The 17,172-nt window shown below is 36.3% G+C and overlaps 1 protein-coding gene and 2 pseudogenes across 2 annotated transcripts; 1 reads left to right on the forward strand and 2 right to left on the reverse strand.

The window, feature by feature from the left end:
* Positions 1-305: 305 nt before the first annotated feature.
* Positions 306-3,768, reverse strand: LOC114305459 (large ribosomal subunit protein uL14). 2 transcript variants are annotated; one of them, XM_082898084.1, is made up of 4 exons: positions 3,550-3,768; positions 3,172-3,456; positions 1,354-1,395; positions 306-639 (listed from the first exon to the last, which is right to left on the reverse strand). In XM_082898084.1, the coding sequence occupies exons 1-4, from the start codon at positions 3,560-3,562 to the stop codon at positions 557-559; spliced, it is 423 nt and encodes a 140-aa protein (XP_082754210.1). In that variant the 5' UTR covers positions 3,563-3,768; the 3' UTR covers positions 306-556. The 2 variants fall into 2 exon arrangements, with proteins under 2 accessions (XP_082754210.1, XP_082754211.1); XM_082898085.1 differs by lacking the exon at positions 1,354-1,395 and having other exon boundaries at positions 3,550-3,694.
* LOC114305471 (small nucleolar RNA snoR137) lies at positions 2,141-2,278 on the reverse strand (annotated as a pseudogene).
* Positions 3,769-6,427: 2,659 nt separating the features above from the next.
* LOC114305374 (uncharacterized) lies at positions 6,428-11,093 on the forward strand (annotated as a pseudogene).
* Positions 11,094-17,172: the final 6,079 nt, after the last annotated feature.

A 17,172-nucleotide genomic window follows, 5' to 3' on the forward strand; every position in this document is an offset into this window, starting at 1 on the left:
GTAAGATTTCAAAAGAAAGTCAGCCAAATATTAAAAATTAAACTTAAAATTTTAATAAGTTTCAAAATAAATTCAAATTTAGTTTATTTATATTACAAGCCAATCTCATAACTCAAACAATACGGCCATTGCTAACATTTAACAATAACCCTATTGGTTACTGTATAAAACAATAATTAATATTTTTAAATTATTACTAGCTATGAGGGTGTGCACCTTAACACATTAATATGGAGCAATGGGATGAGGATGTTAACAGACCAAATCCGACACTATAACATATATCTGCCATGTAAAACACATAATACTCCAAAATTAATGAATAATTACTCAAAACGAAAAAATAAATAACGTAGCACAATGAAACCAAAGATACTAAGAAAATGTTCATCCTTTTCAGACCACAAACAAAAATAGCCATAGCCAAATCTAGCATCACATCATAATAAGCTCAAAACCAAAACATCTTAGTTCTGACAGGCCCAAAACAACCAAGCCTGATACCACACCTAGACAAACAAAACTGATTGTTCCAAATCACTTGCTATTCAACTTCCTAAACAATAGCATTTGCAGCACTAGCAATTCTCGGCCAAAGATCAGCACACTCCTTTCCTATTGGACCTGTTATTGCAGAACCTACAAACACCAATGCAAAAAAACCATATGAGAATCACAGACAAAAAATATGAAGGCTCGGTTTCATGGAAACAAGATAATTTCAATATTAATCATGTCCTGACGTAAAAGGATCATGATCATGATTCATGATCATTGATGTTATTCAATGAACCTACAGGGAAAAAAATATGATAGGTCAAACGAGATAGTTCCTTAATAACCCCTGGTCCAAAGTCAGATGATCAGAAGTGAATGGTTCCCTTGATCAATGATAACTTTAAAGTGGTTCCCCAACCAAAATCACAAAACCCAAGTAACAAACCAATCAAGTTAATGGAGATTCCATACCAACATCAAGCAAAAAAAGCATGGAATGAATATTTGAAATTACTAAGATAACAATGAAGGTAATTGTACAAAAGTCCTGAGTGCACCAAAAATATGTCATTAACTCAGCAAGGAATTAAGAACATCTCAGCCAGACGCATATTCCACCATATAGGCAAAAGGAACTGTTCAAATATTCAAAATTGCAACCTGAAAGCTATCACAAATCAAATCTAGGTAAACACACAACTTCATTTCCAGTTTAACACAGGCCACAACATAACTTCTGCCAATTTCATGTGCCAACATAACTTCAACAAAGTGGTCCAATTTGGTTTTCACTTGGAATTTATGAGGGCCGCATGTACCACATCTATCAAATACATCATCACATGTAAGTAGTACCTTTCATTTCTCCTTTGGGATTCACAATGACACCAGCATTATCTGCACATACAAAAACATAAGTATGGCATTTCCAAAAGAAGAACTGAATAAGCTAATAGTTTGCATTTAGAGTTCCCAAAAGAAGCAAGTAAATAAGCAATAAGTTGACAGCAACGCCTCATTCCAATTATAAAAAATGACAGTGGTTGGTTTTATTATTTTCCAACAGCAACAAAAAGGAATATAATACTAGTCTATGATAAATCATATAAAGATTACATTTATGTCATATTACTTGACATGCCCCCACTTTGGAAATTATAAAAACTGAAAGACAAAAGAAAAAAATTAAAGCCACATACTGCCAAGATTCCAGGAGGAATATCGAAAAATCTAACACAATTGCAAAATCAATTTCAAGCCATTATACAAAAAAAGAAAACATCATTCAGTTACTTATTACACAATTGATCCATAACCCAAAAAACTAGACAGCATCAGATTCAAAGAGCATAACTTTATTGGTAATTTGGTACCCAAAAAAATACAATCAAGCTACCTAAGAATTAACTAAAATGTGGATTCAAATGCACAACATGCAAACACTAAAAATAATCTCTCCCCTTAATTTGGAAATCTCGCTGTATGAGAAATAAACATTAGGCATGTAGAAAGGCTAATAATAAAATAATTACCAACTTTCTTAAGGCAGCTTAGCTGATTCTAAAATAAACACCAAATTTAACTGTGATTTGAATAAGGGGATTATAATAGTTAGCAATTTCACCTGCAAAAACATTAAGTAAAATTTACCAGGTGACAGGTAACACAATGCAACAGAAGAACATTATGCTGTCTAAAACTGGCAATACATTCTTTATATATGCTTCCCGATATGACTGACCAACTTTTAGAATGGTCATTCGCCTTTCAAAAAAGCAACCTCAAAGAAGGGTAAGAAAAATCAAAGTACAAATCTCGAGCTACAAAATTTAACCTCTCATAAAGCTAAAAACACAATATCAAGGATTCATCAAAACTTAACCCGAAAACAAGCAAGCAAGATTCATAGGATGCTTGAGCAGCAAAAAATAGGGGGAGAGGACACATGAGCAAAACAAACATATACAATATATTTACTTCAATGAAACTTGAGACTATATAGAATGACATTAAGTAGTCTGTCGATGTATTGACTTAAAAGTTACAATATTAATTAACTTAACAAAATTCTATAGTATTATCGATGAAACATTTAATTTGGTGCAAATAATTAATCAGAATCAAATCGCAAAAAAAATAAAAACAAATAAACAAATAAAAATAAATTATATCAACTTGAAATAAGATTGAGTTTGAAAAAAGGCATACACCTCTACTTAGATTAGCAAGTGCTACCAATGCATTACCACACCTTCTGAGCAGAATCTCAAAATTGAATCCTAATTCATAAATGAGAATAGTTATATTTTTTGTGTGGGCAGAGATGAGTACTGTAGGGACAAGCTTGTCTTCAACTACCCAATTCCAAGCAGAACTATATATATAATTTCACAATTACAAGCATAACCGCATGAATAAAGCTGTTTAAGAATACTTGCTATAAAGTTCAAATGAAAATATATATATATATATATATATATATCAAACTTCAAGATTGAGGAGCATAGCTTCAAATACAGGGAAATTGTGGTCGCGGTATCAATTGTTTTCTTAGAGTGATCAAAGTAACAACAAATAAATCAAAAGCCATACAAATTCCCATTTTCAAACACAAATCATATAAAATAGTCTAAACCCAAGTGCCATCAATGGAAACAAGGACGAAAAAATCACCTTCGAAGTACATGAAGACACCGTCCTTTCGGCGCCAGGGCTTGCGCTGGCGGACGATGACGGCGGGCATGACCTTCTTCCTGAGATCTGGCTTCCCCTTCTTCACGGTGGCCATCACCATGTCTCCAACGCAGGCCGAAGGCAACCGATTCAGCCTCCCCTTGATACACTTCACTGATATGATGTACAGATTCTTCGCCCCAGTGTTGTCTGCACAGTTCACCGTCGCCGCCACCGGAAGACCCAACGACATCCTGAATTTGTTCCCCGCCGAACCACCGCGACCTGAAAATCCACACAAAAAACGAAACAACACAAATTCAAACGATCAATCTGTTTGGTTACTGAGAAAATGTGAGAATCGAAAGTCCGACGTACCTCGCTTCGACATCTTGTGCTCTCTCTCTCTCTCTCTCCCTCCCCTCTCTCCCCAGAGCAAGAAGGCGTAGTAGCTGAGATGCAACGCTAGGGTTTTAATTTATATGGCTTGCACCTTTTCTGATCTGGGGTTTTTAAATTGAGGGGGTTAGTTTGTGATTGACTAGCCTATTATATGGGCTTCTCAAAGCCCAAACCAGTGTCGTAGTAGTGAACACTGAAGATCAAACATTAAGCCCATCTGCGTTTATAGGCCGCCAATCGTAACTTAAAAAAAGTGTAGATTTGGATATTTGACCCATGACAATAGATATTTTTAATTTGTTTAAATTTTAAATTATACTTCAATTAAATAAATAAATAAATTAATTAAAATATGCTTGAAACCAAAAAAATAAAAATTAGTCTGGTCCATTTGTTTAAAAATATTAGTTTTAGTTCTTGCATTATTTAATTGAATTATAATAAAAGTTTAAATATATGTTTTTTATGACTTAAAATCAAACATTTGTTAAATGCCCAAATTTGTTTTCTTAATAACTCACATTGAAATGATTATAAAAAGGGTTAAATTTATTTAGGGTAAATTACACTGACACCCTTTGAGATTTATATTTATTACAGTTCTTCTTTTACTTTTTGAAAATTACATCTTCCCCCTGAGATTTAAAGTTTCATTACAGATTCCTCCTCAGCAGTTTATTTTTTTTAAATACCAACTTTACCCTTACTAGGTAAATTACATTGACATCCCTCACATTTTAAAAATTACAATCCCCTCCCTAAGGTTTGAAGTAGCATTACCAATTGCCCCCCTCGATTAGTATTAGTTGAAAAAAAAAATTAATTAGAAAAAAATTATTTGAAAAAAAAATTTTGTTAGTAAAATTTTTAAATTTCTATTTAAAAACCAACATAAACTCATTTTTTGAATTTACGTTTTTTCCTCAAATTTACAAATTGAGACAATCGTTTATAAACCAAAAAAATTTATCAAACAATTTTTATGACAGTTTTTAAAATTTTTGTAAATATAAATTGAAAACTAAAAACAAAATGGTTACCAAATAGGTTTCAGATAGTAAAAATGTCATAAAATTAACAAATAATTAAATAAGTTACCAACGTAAGAAATAACTTATCAAAAAATTCTTAGGTTATGTATGGTTTGATTTTAAAAAAAAAAATTAAAAATTAATCTGGTTAAGAAATAAAAAATAAAAAATAATTATCATTTTTATATAATTTTTATCTTTCAAGTGGTTAGAAATAATTTTTTACAAATTAAATTGAAACAGCAATGCGTATATATAACATGAACAAAATTTAAAATAATAATTATTTTTTATCCTTAAATGATAATTATTTTTTATTTCTTATTTCTTAACCAAATTAATTTTTAATTAAAAAAAATCTAAAAATCAAACCATTTATAGCTTAAGAATCTTTTGATAAGTCATTTCTTACGTTAGTAACTTATTTAATTATTTGTTAATGTTACGATATTTTTACCATCTGGAGCCTATTTGGTAACCATTTCATTTTCAATTTTCAATTTATATTTATAAAAATTTAAAAAACTGTCATAAAAACTAATTTGATAATTTTTTTGATTTATAAATGGTTGTCTCTGTTTGTAAATTTGAGGAAAAAACATAAATTCAAAAAATGAGTTTATGTTAGTTTTTAAACAAAAATTTAAAAATTTTACTAATAAATTTTTTTTTCAATTAATTTTTTTTTTTAACTAATACTAACTGAGGGGGCAATTAGTAATGCTACTTTAAACCTTAGGGAGAGAATTGTAATTTCTAAAATGTGAGGAGTGTCATTGTAATTTACCTAATGAAGGCAAAATTGGTATTTAAAAAAATTAAATTGTTAAGGGGGAAAATTTGTAATGAAACTTTAAACCTCAAGGGGAGAGATGTAATTTTCAAAAGGTGAAAGAGGAACGGTAATAATTATAAATCTCAGGGAGTGTTAGTGTAATTTACCCATTTATTTTAACACTCTTTAAAATAAAATTAATAAATAACAGCGCATGTATATTGTAAGGGAAATAGAGTGTATGCCTTATAAAAATTTTAAATTAGTGATAAAATTTATAAATATTAATAACTAAAATTTTTTAAAAATTATGAACTTATAATTATTTTGTGAAACTACCATATGTTGTTTGGGGCGTCCTAAATAAGTACACTTTTTATCTTTTTGGACTAAAAAATTGAGAAAGAAAATATAGATGTTTAGGTTAACTTTTTGACTTTTTATGGAAAAATGTGTAATAAAAAATTGTAAAAATTGGTTTGTAAGAGAAAATTAGGATTGGGAATTGTGCAGCCGTAATTGTTGACTTTTGGTGAATAATATTAACTTTTTAACTTTTTGAATAACTTTTTGACTTTTTGATTTTTTATGGACTTGCCAAACTTTAATTGTAATTTCTACTACATTGGATTAAGACCTTATTTGGGAAGTGAATGAAAAGTCATTACAAGTTTTTACATTATTCTTTTTACTTTTTTACTCTTTTTTTTTATAAAAATAAAAAAAGTAACTAAAATAGTAAATTATCGAACGAGCCCTAAATAAATAAACTTTGTTTGGGGAGTGGCTAAAAAGTCATTATAAGTTTTCATATTATTCTCTTTGCTTTTTTACATATGTTTTTATAAAAATAAAAAAATAATAATTAAAATAGTTCATTATCAAACTAGCCCTAAAGAAATAAATTTTGAATTTATAATTTTTTTTTTAAGATTGGGTTTAGATTTTATTTTATTTAGCAAAGCCGAGGCCTTAAAGTGCAAAAACAAAAGTACCCTTCCATCACTTTTGAGATCAATGGTATGACTGTGTAGATCGATAACCAGAGATGATGTCCTACAACTGCACTTTGCTGCTGACCTTAGACCTACCCATCCCAACAAAGACGACGACGACGACGAAGCTCACCACCGCCAAAACCAACTCCAAAACACGCCACGTCAGCCCTAGAATGTCACTGAACCAACAATAACCCCCGAACCCTAACCTCCTCACAACCCTCACCAGACTTCTATGGGGTCAGTCTCTTCCACCCCAACTCCTCATTTCCACTGTCCGTTCCACTTGGTCCGCCGCATGGCACCTCGTGATGTCCCAACTCGCCCCCTCCAACCCGATCGACCGTTACACCCGACCCACCTCCCAATTTCGCTCCACACAATTTTTCCGCAAAAAACCAGGCATTCTTCATCTCTACGTGGGCCTGCCCTGCCCCTAGGCCCACCAGACTTTGATCGTTCGAACCCTCAAGGGCCTCAAAGATGCCGTGTCGGTCTCGGTCGCCTCGCCGGAACTGGACGGGTCATGGGAGTTCCGACATAGGGATATCCCAGATGGGGATAGGGTTGTCCCCGGTTTGGATAATGCGAATGGGCGTAAAACCCTAAGGCAGGTTTATAGGCTTCAGAGATGGGGATATGATAGTCGGTCCACTGTTTCAATGCTTTTAGATGTGGAGAGGAAGGAGGTTGTATGCAATGAGAGTTATGACATAATTGAATTGTTTAATTTGGGTTTGAATCGGTTGGCGAAGAATCCTGATTTGGATCTTTCACTGCCATCGTTGAAGAAAAAGATTAAGGATTGGAATCAGATAATATACTCTAATGTTAACAATGGTGTCTATAGGTATATTGCATATGATTCAACATTGGACTTCAAAGAATTATTGAAATTGCTTGTGCAAATATATATTGGATTTATGATTGTATGATACCAAAGGATTGTTGAAATTTTGTATACAAATCATATTAAATTGTGGCTGTATGGTGGTTGCATTGTGCAAGTGTAGATTTGCTCAGAGTCAACAAGCGTATGATTCAATAGTGAATGAGTTGTTTAGTACATTGGACATGGTAGATGATCACTTGGGTAGTTTTAGGTATTTATGTGGTGATGTGTTGACCCTAGCAGATATATGTTTGTTTACAACTTTGATTAGGTTTGATCTTGTGTATAATGTTTTGTTCAAATGCACAAAGAGGAAACTGATTGAATATCCAAACCTTCATGCATATATGCGCGATATCCATCAGGTACCAACTCATGCTGTAACTGTTATATTCTTAAGTAGTCTAATGGTGTAGAATATCTTATATATAGGGTTATTATGCTAGCTTGCAATCTACAACTAACCCATTTCAATGTTCTTGGGAATCATTGAGGAGTAGAAACAGCAAATCTAATTAAGATCGAAATGCTGATTGGAAGAGGCTTTTTATTTTCTCTTTTCTTGATAAATAAAGGGTTTTATTAGATTTGTCATATTTGACTATCTGGGGGAGAGAACAAGTTGGTGATGATGTACATGAATTTTGGTGATTTCAACAATCATCCTTTCATCATCTATGCCAGATCGGTCTGGTGTTCACTGTTTTATTTGACATGGAGACCATGTTTTTTTGTGAATGAACTCCTTGCAAAATGCTAATATACAAATAATTGAGCATATGAGTTATTCCATTTATCAAGCAACAGGATAAAACCTTCTTTAATTGCTTCATCTACATATTAATATCGAAGTTTAGAACCAGCCTAACGGAGGGAGGGACGGGGAGAAAGAGAATATCACATTGCTTTCATTGATACTCTATGATTGTTTTATCTCAACCTTCTAGTATGTGTGTAATATTAATCCTTCAACAGGATTATCTAACTGAATAAGATCTCGTGCTTTCTTAGTTCAAACAAAAAGCAAGCAGAAAATGTAGTAGTTAATGATTCATAGTTGTTGATAATCATAGTAGTAAAACTGGCATATGTTTATATGCCCATGCATGAGCATCCATTTAGGAAAATAAGCTCTTTGGCAATGCAGCTGTTAGATATTATAATCTTCAAACGTCTCACATATGTTGAAATTTCATTACTTCTAACCCTATAACATTCGTTTCCTGAACAGATTCCAAAGGTTGCAGCAACTTGCAATTTCGGAGCAATTATGGATGGTTACTACAACATTCTTTTTCCACTGAATCCAAGCAACATTCGACCTGCCATGCTGTCACGACCCAAACCCGCCCCTATGGGTTTAGCACCATAACCGGCCAGTAATCCGAAATTACCGAAGGCCTGCTTAACAGTAATACAGTAATACAGAGTACAGGGACTGGCGGAAGCCAATACAATAAATAAACAATATCCAATGAGCTGTGATAGTCTGTATACAAAAAGACTTCTCATTCAAATATACACAGTCAGATAAAATAGTATATACATATATACAATCATTCAGTACACTACAGTCTATACAGTCGTACAGATCAGATACAGAGACAGACGGGGAAATTAAAAACACCTCTAAGCCATAACTTGACAGACTCGGAACCTCGCAATGAGGCACATAGGTTGGCTTGACAAAATTGGAGTTTACCCTGACGCTTCTAGCTGCGGTCTGGTGCCTGTACACCTACATATATATATGAGCAGTGAGCTAAAGCCCAGTGAATAACACAATGCGTAAAGGGGTTAAGAATGAATGTCCTTACAGTAATGAAAACAGTTCATTAAATCAGTATTTCAGTCGTTCAGTCGATACAGTCATATGTGGTACATCCATTAGCATGACAGTACAGTAAACAGTAGGTCTTAAAAGACCGAGCAGTAAATGATGACCATCAGTCAGTAACAGTAGTGGTTCCAACGAGGGAACCGACAGAGATCTCTGTAACAGTATCAGTAAACAGTAGTTGCTAAGGATGCCACAATACAGTTCAGAATATATGACATACATTCATTCAGTTAACAGTAATCAGTTCAGAAAGCAGTACAGCTCAATTGTTCAGAAGATAATCATTTTGAACATATCTTTACACAGATGTTACTCACAGAGTTCTGGGCTACAGTAAGGCTAGAGCGTCTCCTCAGAAAGCCAATCCTACACAGTTAACAGATTGAACACACACTAAGCTACACAGTCGGAAGAGATAATAACTTAATCCCTAATTTGCCTCGGTGTGTTCTACATCTATATCCTCATTAAGATGCCTTAAACTAGGCCTAAGAATGCCTAGAATGGGATGAGGATGCAAAGATGCGATTTAAAAGCATTTTCAGAAAACAGGGGTCACGCTCGAGCGTAGGTTACTCCGCTCAAGCGGACCTGCAGACAAAGGTTTCCGCTCGAGCGTAGACTTACCCGCTCGAGCGTTCTGCAAAACAGTCAAAAGTGCTGGATAGGTGAAAATCACGCTCGATTGGGCGCTCGACACCCACTCGAGCATGAGACACAATGTCCCGCTCGAGCGCCAATTATTCCGCTCGAGCGGACTTCAAAACAGAACAAAATGTTGGGAGCACGATTTCCACGCTTGAGCGCCAGTCACCCCGCTCGAGCGTGAGTCCAAATTCTGAAATTTCCATATTTGAACCTCAAGCTCAAAACCAAGTTTTAAAACATAAATTTCGATCCTCTTGGGCCAATTTTCCAGAAAACACATCAAAACTCATACTTTAACATGATTCAAAGCTCAATTTGCAAAATCAAAGCCCAAGGGTGTTTCAAATAAACTCAATTTGAAACCAATTTTCATGAACAATATTTCAAACATGACATGCATGAGTTTAACTCAATTCAAAGCTTCAATTTCATGCTCTAGTGAGCCAATTCTTCCAAGGACAAGATGAAATCATGGACTTAAACACAATATGAACATGCATGTAACATTTTACCATGAAATCAACTCACAACTCAACAATTCAAACATACATGCATGGAATGAGCTTCAATTTGACATGCTAGGACTAGAGCATGACTCAATTCATCAATTTAGACATGAACAATGCAAGAGTCCACTTAAACACAACAATGAGAGGTTGAATTCCTCACCTAGAGCTTCAATTACAAGTATAGAAGTCCAATTAGGCAATTCTCCTATGATCCCTTCAAGTCTTCCAAGCCAATGCTCTAGAACAATTCAACTCTCTCACTTCCTCTCTCTCTAGTTCGGTGGTGTGCTCAAAAGAAGTTGAGGAAATGTTTTGTAATGCAAGGCTAAGGCTTAAACAAGGTTTGGTGTAGTGGCCCACTCAAATGGCAAAGTTGTAGTTAAGTCAAACTATGTAACTTCTCAATAATTAACCTAATTTAATCATACCGAATCAGTTTTCAGATAAATATACCATAAAATCCTATAAATTATGAGGATCATGAAACATTAATCAATTTTCGGTTCGGCCGCCGATAAGGCCTTCAATTTGCAATTTAAACATAAAAACACGAACAGATCAATTAACAATCAAACAGATAGACATACAATTGAACAGATATACTCAGTCAATTCAGTTTAAATTTCAGTCAGTCAGTTCAGTAGTTTATCCAGTTCACTTATCAGTCATAATCAGTTCAGTTTAACGGTAATCAGTAGTTATTCGGTAAACAGTGACGAGGGTTGTTACACATGCCTTCCGATTGTGAGCATGAATTCCACTTTTAACCTCACAACAAGGCATCTTTGTTATCGGTAGATAAAAATGTACAGGCACTTGTTTCATAAAGTCACTTTCAGTACGTAATTCAGATTTATTACTCACCTTAAGCTTGCTTTTAGTATGTAATTCGGATGTATAACTCACCTTATTGCACATTGTGAATTTGTTGTTGTAAACAAATAGCCTTTTGATAGAGTCGAATAGAGAATAAAGATTCACGTAGCCGACCTCATTTCATGGGATACTACAGGAAATTATATTTTTCCCAACCAATTTTGCCGACTAAATTTTATTTAATCGCAAAAAATTTTCATTTGGTGACTAAATAAAAATTTGGTCGGCAAAGGTTTGGAGTTTTGCCAACCAATATTTTTTAGTTGCCAAAATATAATTTTTTGCGACAAAAATAGAAATTTGATCGGCAAGAGTTGAAGAGGGAAGACAAAAAAAAAAGTGGGAATGAAAAACTTTTTAGCAACTAAAATATTTTGGTTGTAGATAATAAAACTACGCGTTTTTGTGATATTGAACTAAATTTTGGCAAAAACCGACTAAAGTTTGGTCGGCGTTAATTTAGGTTTTAGGCTACTAAATATTTTTAGTCGGGGAATACTACTTTTTGCCGACTAAAATTTAATTTGGTCAGCATTAGTTCATGTTTTGGCTACTGAATGATTTTAATCATCATATATTAACATTTTCTGACTAAACAGTTTAGTCGGTAAAAACATTGACATAAATAGTGACTAAAACTTCTTTTAGTTGGCAAATTGCATATAAAAATCTAGTGGGAAAATTTTAAGTTGCCGCCCAAATTTTGCCATTGTTCTTTTTTTTGTTTTTTTTTGTATATCAGTCTTCTAGTCCTTCACAAGCAAGCAGGCTCTCTCTCTCTCTCTCTCTCGCTCTCTTTCTTTCACACAGGGAATGAATCACCACCACCGCTCATCTCACTGTTGCACATGACTACCACCTCTCATCTTCCACTATCGCACATTATTACACTGCCACTGCCGCTCACCATTGTCTCGCCTTCCATCGACATTCAGGTTTTTCTTTCTCTGTGTCCCCTCTTTCTCTCTCTTCCCATTTCACTTTAACTCTAGAGTTTTTTTTTTTTTGATGTTGTAGGATTTTGATTTCTGTGAAATAAGTAAATGGGTTTTGATTTGTGTTCTAGATTTATGGTCTTTTGAACTGATTATTGGTGTGGTAGATTAGATTTAGTGATTTGGCCGTAATTTGTAATTGATTATTTTCGCCAATCGCTCTTTCCTCTTTACCACGCACGCACGAGGTATTTCCTCCTTCTGTCTCTCTCTGTCTCTCTCTCATCCCTAATTTGTGAACCCTAGCATTTTTTTTTCTTGCAGTGTTGCTGCTACTCTTAGCCGCCACGGTTTCCACCATTAGCCGCTAGCTTTACCCTCTCAAGTAACTCAGTCACTCTCATGCCCTCTTTCTCTTACTCCCCAATTTGTGATTTTCAATATTTTTTTTTCTCCTTTGAAGAGCTTAATACGTTAATAAAAAATAGTTAGATTCTTTGATAGTAGAACTTTGTTCTCCCAATATTTTAGGTATTTTCTGTGATTGGTGGTTCATTCATTCAGTTTTTAGCTTGTTAAAGGCTTATGGTTCAACATTCTGTCTTTTAGTATATTAGTTTGAGGTTGTCAAATTGAATTTCTATTGCACATTGTTTGGGTGATTGCCATGAAGTAGGAAAAAGGAAACTCTCTAATCTCTATTATTTTTAAACAACTGGCATACTATCTCTGCCATCATTTATCACTTCGTTGCTCCTCGCTTTGTGCAGTATCTGGATGAGAACAAATCGTTGATTCTTAAGATTGTCGAGAGCCAACATTCGGGGAAACTAAGCATGTGTGCAGAGTAAGAGTGATCTGTTCCCCTCCCTTTCCCTCTCTCTCTCTCTCTCTCTCTTTCTCTCTCTCTCTCCACCTTGGATTCTAATCTTTTGCGATTTAATATACAATAGCTTTCCATTCTTAAGGAGTTTTGTTTTATAATTTCTTTGCAATTCAATTTAAGTTAATATACTGCTAACCATGGGTGTTAGATTACTACGTCTCTGTAGACGCGCCCCGCGAGGGACCCGGCTACAGTTCGGACTTGATTTGTGTCACGGTTCTTAATCTTGAACCAAAGAGTCCAAATCTGGCAAATCGTTTTGAGAAAACAGATTTTAGGAAAGAAGTGCCAAACATGGACTGCTTTGCCAGATACAGAGTCGCCACCTAAATATTTTTATGGGAGAATTTAGGAAACTCTGACTCGGTGCCGAAGGCCACATGTCCGTCATCACCGGAGTTGTCTCGGCTCGGGAGCTTGGGTACGATCGGGGAAGGTCAGCTATGAGCACCCCCTTTCGCCCGGTCCGAAGACCGGCCTCTACTAACTATGATATCCGATTTTGAAAACGTTATATGTTCTTATTCCATTTATTAGCCTAGCGTTACTATGTTATGCGCACAGCAAACAAGTATAGACTAGATTGCCTAATTTGGAAACAAGCATTGCATATCCGTTTGCCTTGGAAAAATGCTTTGGAATTTGCTACTCGCAAGTAGGCTAAAACACGGATTTCAACGAGTGTTTCCAACTCAGGCAATCCAACCTTCACCCACAGGCATTCAAACAGTTATATCACGTAAGCATTTAGCCGCATGGCAAACATACTGTCATGACAACATTCACACGCATGCGAGATGCTAAAGCTAAAATACTTACATAGTACTCCGAGCTAAAAACCGGAACATGTTAGCAATCAATGCATGATCCAAGTCCATGTTAAGTGCCTAATGCATCGCATACAAAATGTCACTAGAGTAGGCTCGGCTAGTCTATGAATAACATGTGAAAATGCACAACCAACATGTATTCAGTTTGAAATTTAAAATACAGATGTAGTTAGAATGATGCGCCGAGCCCGGTGCATGCAAAGCAAATGTATGAATGCACGCATGCATTACATGAGGTATGCTAATTTAAACGTGCCCTAATACTAACCATCAAAGCAGGTAAATAAAAGGGAAGAAAGAAGTGGGGATTGGAAGACATACACACTACTCACCCACATTTATTACAGATTTGCCCTCACTCGGAGGGACCAAATAAATAATACAAATTAATCAACTACGCAAGCTAATTAAATATTACAAATTTCCTAATCAGCTAACAAACTAATTAAGTTAAGCAAAGCAGTAAATCGCCTCGGGAGGAGGGCCAAATGCAGCGCGTGCTCGGGTCTTGCTCGGAAGTGCACCGCCATGCATAGTCTGCCTCTGTTTTTCCTGCTCTGTCCCTCTGAAGACTGCCAAAGTCTCAAAGATGCTCCTCTGGATACTGGAGATCACCACCGGCTGAATAGAATTGCCACCGGTAGTGGCATGTGGTCACCGACACAAAATGAAGCTATCGGCTGGAGAATAATTGCCGGTCGGCAATGTACACTGCCGGTCGGCAAAGAATGCCTGCAGAACCTGCAACTCACAGCAGCAGAGGACAGAACTTGCATGGCAATACAATTCAAACAATGTATGCACCAATCATGCCCTCTATCATGTTTGTGACTCAAAGGGGCATGTGTCTCGATTCTCGGACCACCAATCACGCATTTCCATGCATGATGGCCCAAAGGATCAAGTGTGCAACTTTCATGTCAAATGAAATGCAAACCAAACAAACAAACCAAGGCCCAATTCCTATCACCAAGTCAAGGAATAAGGCATGCATGCAAGATGCAATGCAACCTAGGCATGCAAGCTAAGGATGCAACATGTCATGGCGAGACACTTATGTAAGCATACAAGCAAACATGAGGCAATGCAAATTGATGGAAAGGTGGACTTATACATGATTTAGGCAACTCTAAATAGGCCTAAAACAGTGGCCAAAGTGATCAAAATAAAGGACTAAACACATACACACATGCACATGTTAAAGGAGCCAAAACTTAGGCACAAATGGGACAACTCTCAAACACATTTGAAAGAAGGTAATCATGGACATATGGCATGCAAGGTAAGCATTGAAAATCATGTTAAAAAATTGTGCCAAACCAAGCAACAAGTCAAGCTAAACATGCGACAAATGGCCTAAGTGCTTGAAGCAAGTCAAAGGGGCTTGAACCATGACCAAGCCAACCAAGCCTCACAAGGCTAAGAGGACTTAAAATAGGTTCAAGGCAGACCTAAATCATGCAAAGGGGACCCCCTAGATGGCATCTAAGTGGCTCAAAATCAAAAGTATACACAAAGGCCAAAACATGGGGCATGCAAGTCAAGCTTCCAAAGCTTCAAAGAGGTGTCCAAAGCAAACATACAAGCATGCTATAAGGTCTGAAATTATGCTAAAAATGATGCCAAATCATTAGAATAAAGCAAATAGTGCATGTTACAAACTCACACACTTGAGGCCAACGAGCCAAAATGCAAAGGGGGCATATAATGCATGCCATGGCCGACCCAAACAACTATGGACAGACCTCTAGCATGGCAAAATAAGCACACAAGCTTCATAAAACGAGACCTAAAACATGCTCGAGCAAAGGCTAACAACCTAAGGCATATTAAGGCAATAACATGGCATTACATGGTAGGTATGCTAAGCATGCATGGTGTACCAAAACCAACACACAACAAGGTTATATCATGGCATAATAAGCATGGAAAACAGCCAAGATATGATCAATACATACTCTAACATGATGCTCTCTCAAGAGGCCAAAAAGGGTCCGTTTCAAGGACAACAAGGAGAGGGGGTGGCCCTCCCCTTTTGGAGACTTCAAGGCACCATCTCCGCCACTGAAATCCCTCAAGATTTCAGTGGTGAAGAGGCCCAAACACCAAAGTCTCGAAACTCACTCAAAATAGCACAAAATGGGGCCTTTCAAGGCCTAAGAGGGGTCAAACACCTCCAAACCACAAAACACTCTTAATGAACAATCAAGAGGGCCTAAAAACAGAACTTTTTTGTATTATACACCAAGCTCAAAAACGATTTTAAGACAGGTAGAAATACAATACAAGATTGGGGAATAAAGAGGCAAAATTATTACCCTTGAAGACCCCTTCAACAATGGTGCTCCAACAGCTCCTTCTAGGTTGAAAACAGCTCCAAAACTTCAAAATCAACCTCTTAGAACCTCAGTAGCTAAGTGAAGGTGAAACACTATGTGTTTGTGTGCAATAGTAAGACACAAATGCACTTTAACACACACAAGAGGGAGATATAGAGATAGAAAGTGCATGGTTTCTAACCCTAGAACTCAAAACCCTAAAAATGGCTGTCTAAAAATATCTTAAGTCTCTCAAGTGTCTAACCCTCAAGCCAAGAGAGAAGGCTCTCTCTTATAGAGCCTTTTTGTCTTGTAAAGCTTACAAGACAAGCTTCTAAAGAGAGAGATCCCTCCATACACGTGTATGGAGGGGAGCCAAAGCAAGACAGCTGTGACAAAATATCTGCAAAAGCAGATGCACAGTAGTCGGCCGGCCAAAAATATCATTTTGGCAAAAGTGAGTGCCGACCGGCGACAAGAAATGCCGGCCAGCAATATACATTGCCAATGGCAGCAAAAACCAGCCGGTGGCCTCTAGCCACTGCCGGTGGTGTGTGGGGATGCCTCACAAGGCATTCCCTACCCCTCCAAGGCAAAACACAAGTGTTTGGTGCAAAACCAGACACAAAACGGTCAAGTTCGGAGATCCTGAGGCAGGGCGCGTAGCCGAGACCTCCGGGAACTCCAAACGAACACAAACATGGATAATCACCGAGTGTTCAAACGGTGACGTCCAAGTCTTAAGGACGGTCAAAAATGGGGTGTCTACAGTTGCCCCTCTTTGACAGAACTCGAAAGTCATAACAATGACGGGAGTGAATGTCAAAGCCCAGAGACGACCCATTTTTGACAAGGCCGAAGACTCAGACAAACATGCAAGACAAACAAGATATGCGCCCGAAGGCAGGGGCAAAATGCAAGACAATGCACGAAGCCGAGCATAACTTATGATAATGCATTATATACAAAACAATGTAAATGAAGATGCAAATGAAAATAAAAATGCAATTGAAACAATGCAAACTATATGCAAAGCAATTGAATCACGATCCGATCACTAG

Source organism: Camellia sinensis, chromosome 12 (genome assembly GCF_055761805.1).
Source record: "Camellia sinensis isolate YWXY chromosome 12, ASM5576180v1, whole genome shotgun sequence".
NCBI classification, from domain to species: Eukaryota; Viridiplantae; Streptophyta; class Magnoliopsida; order Ericales; family Theaceae; genus Camellia; species Camellia sinensis.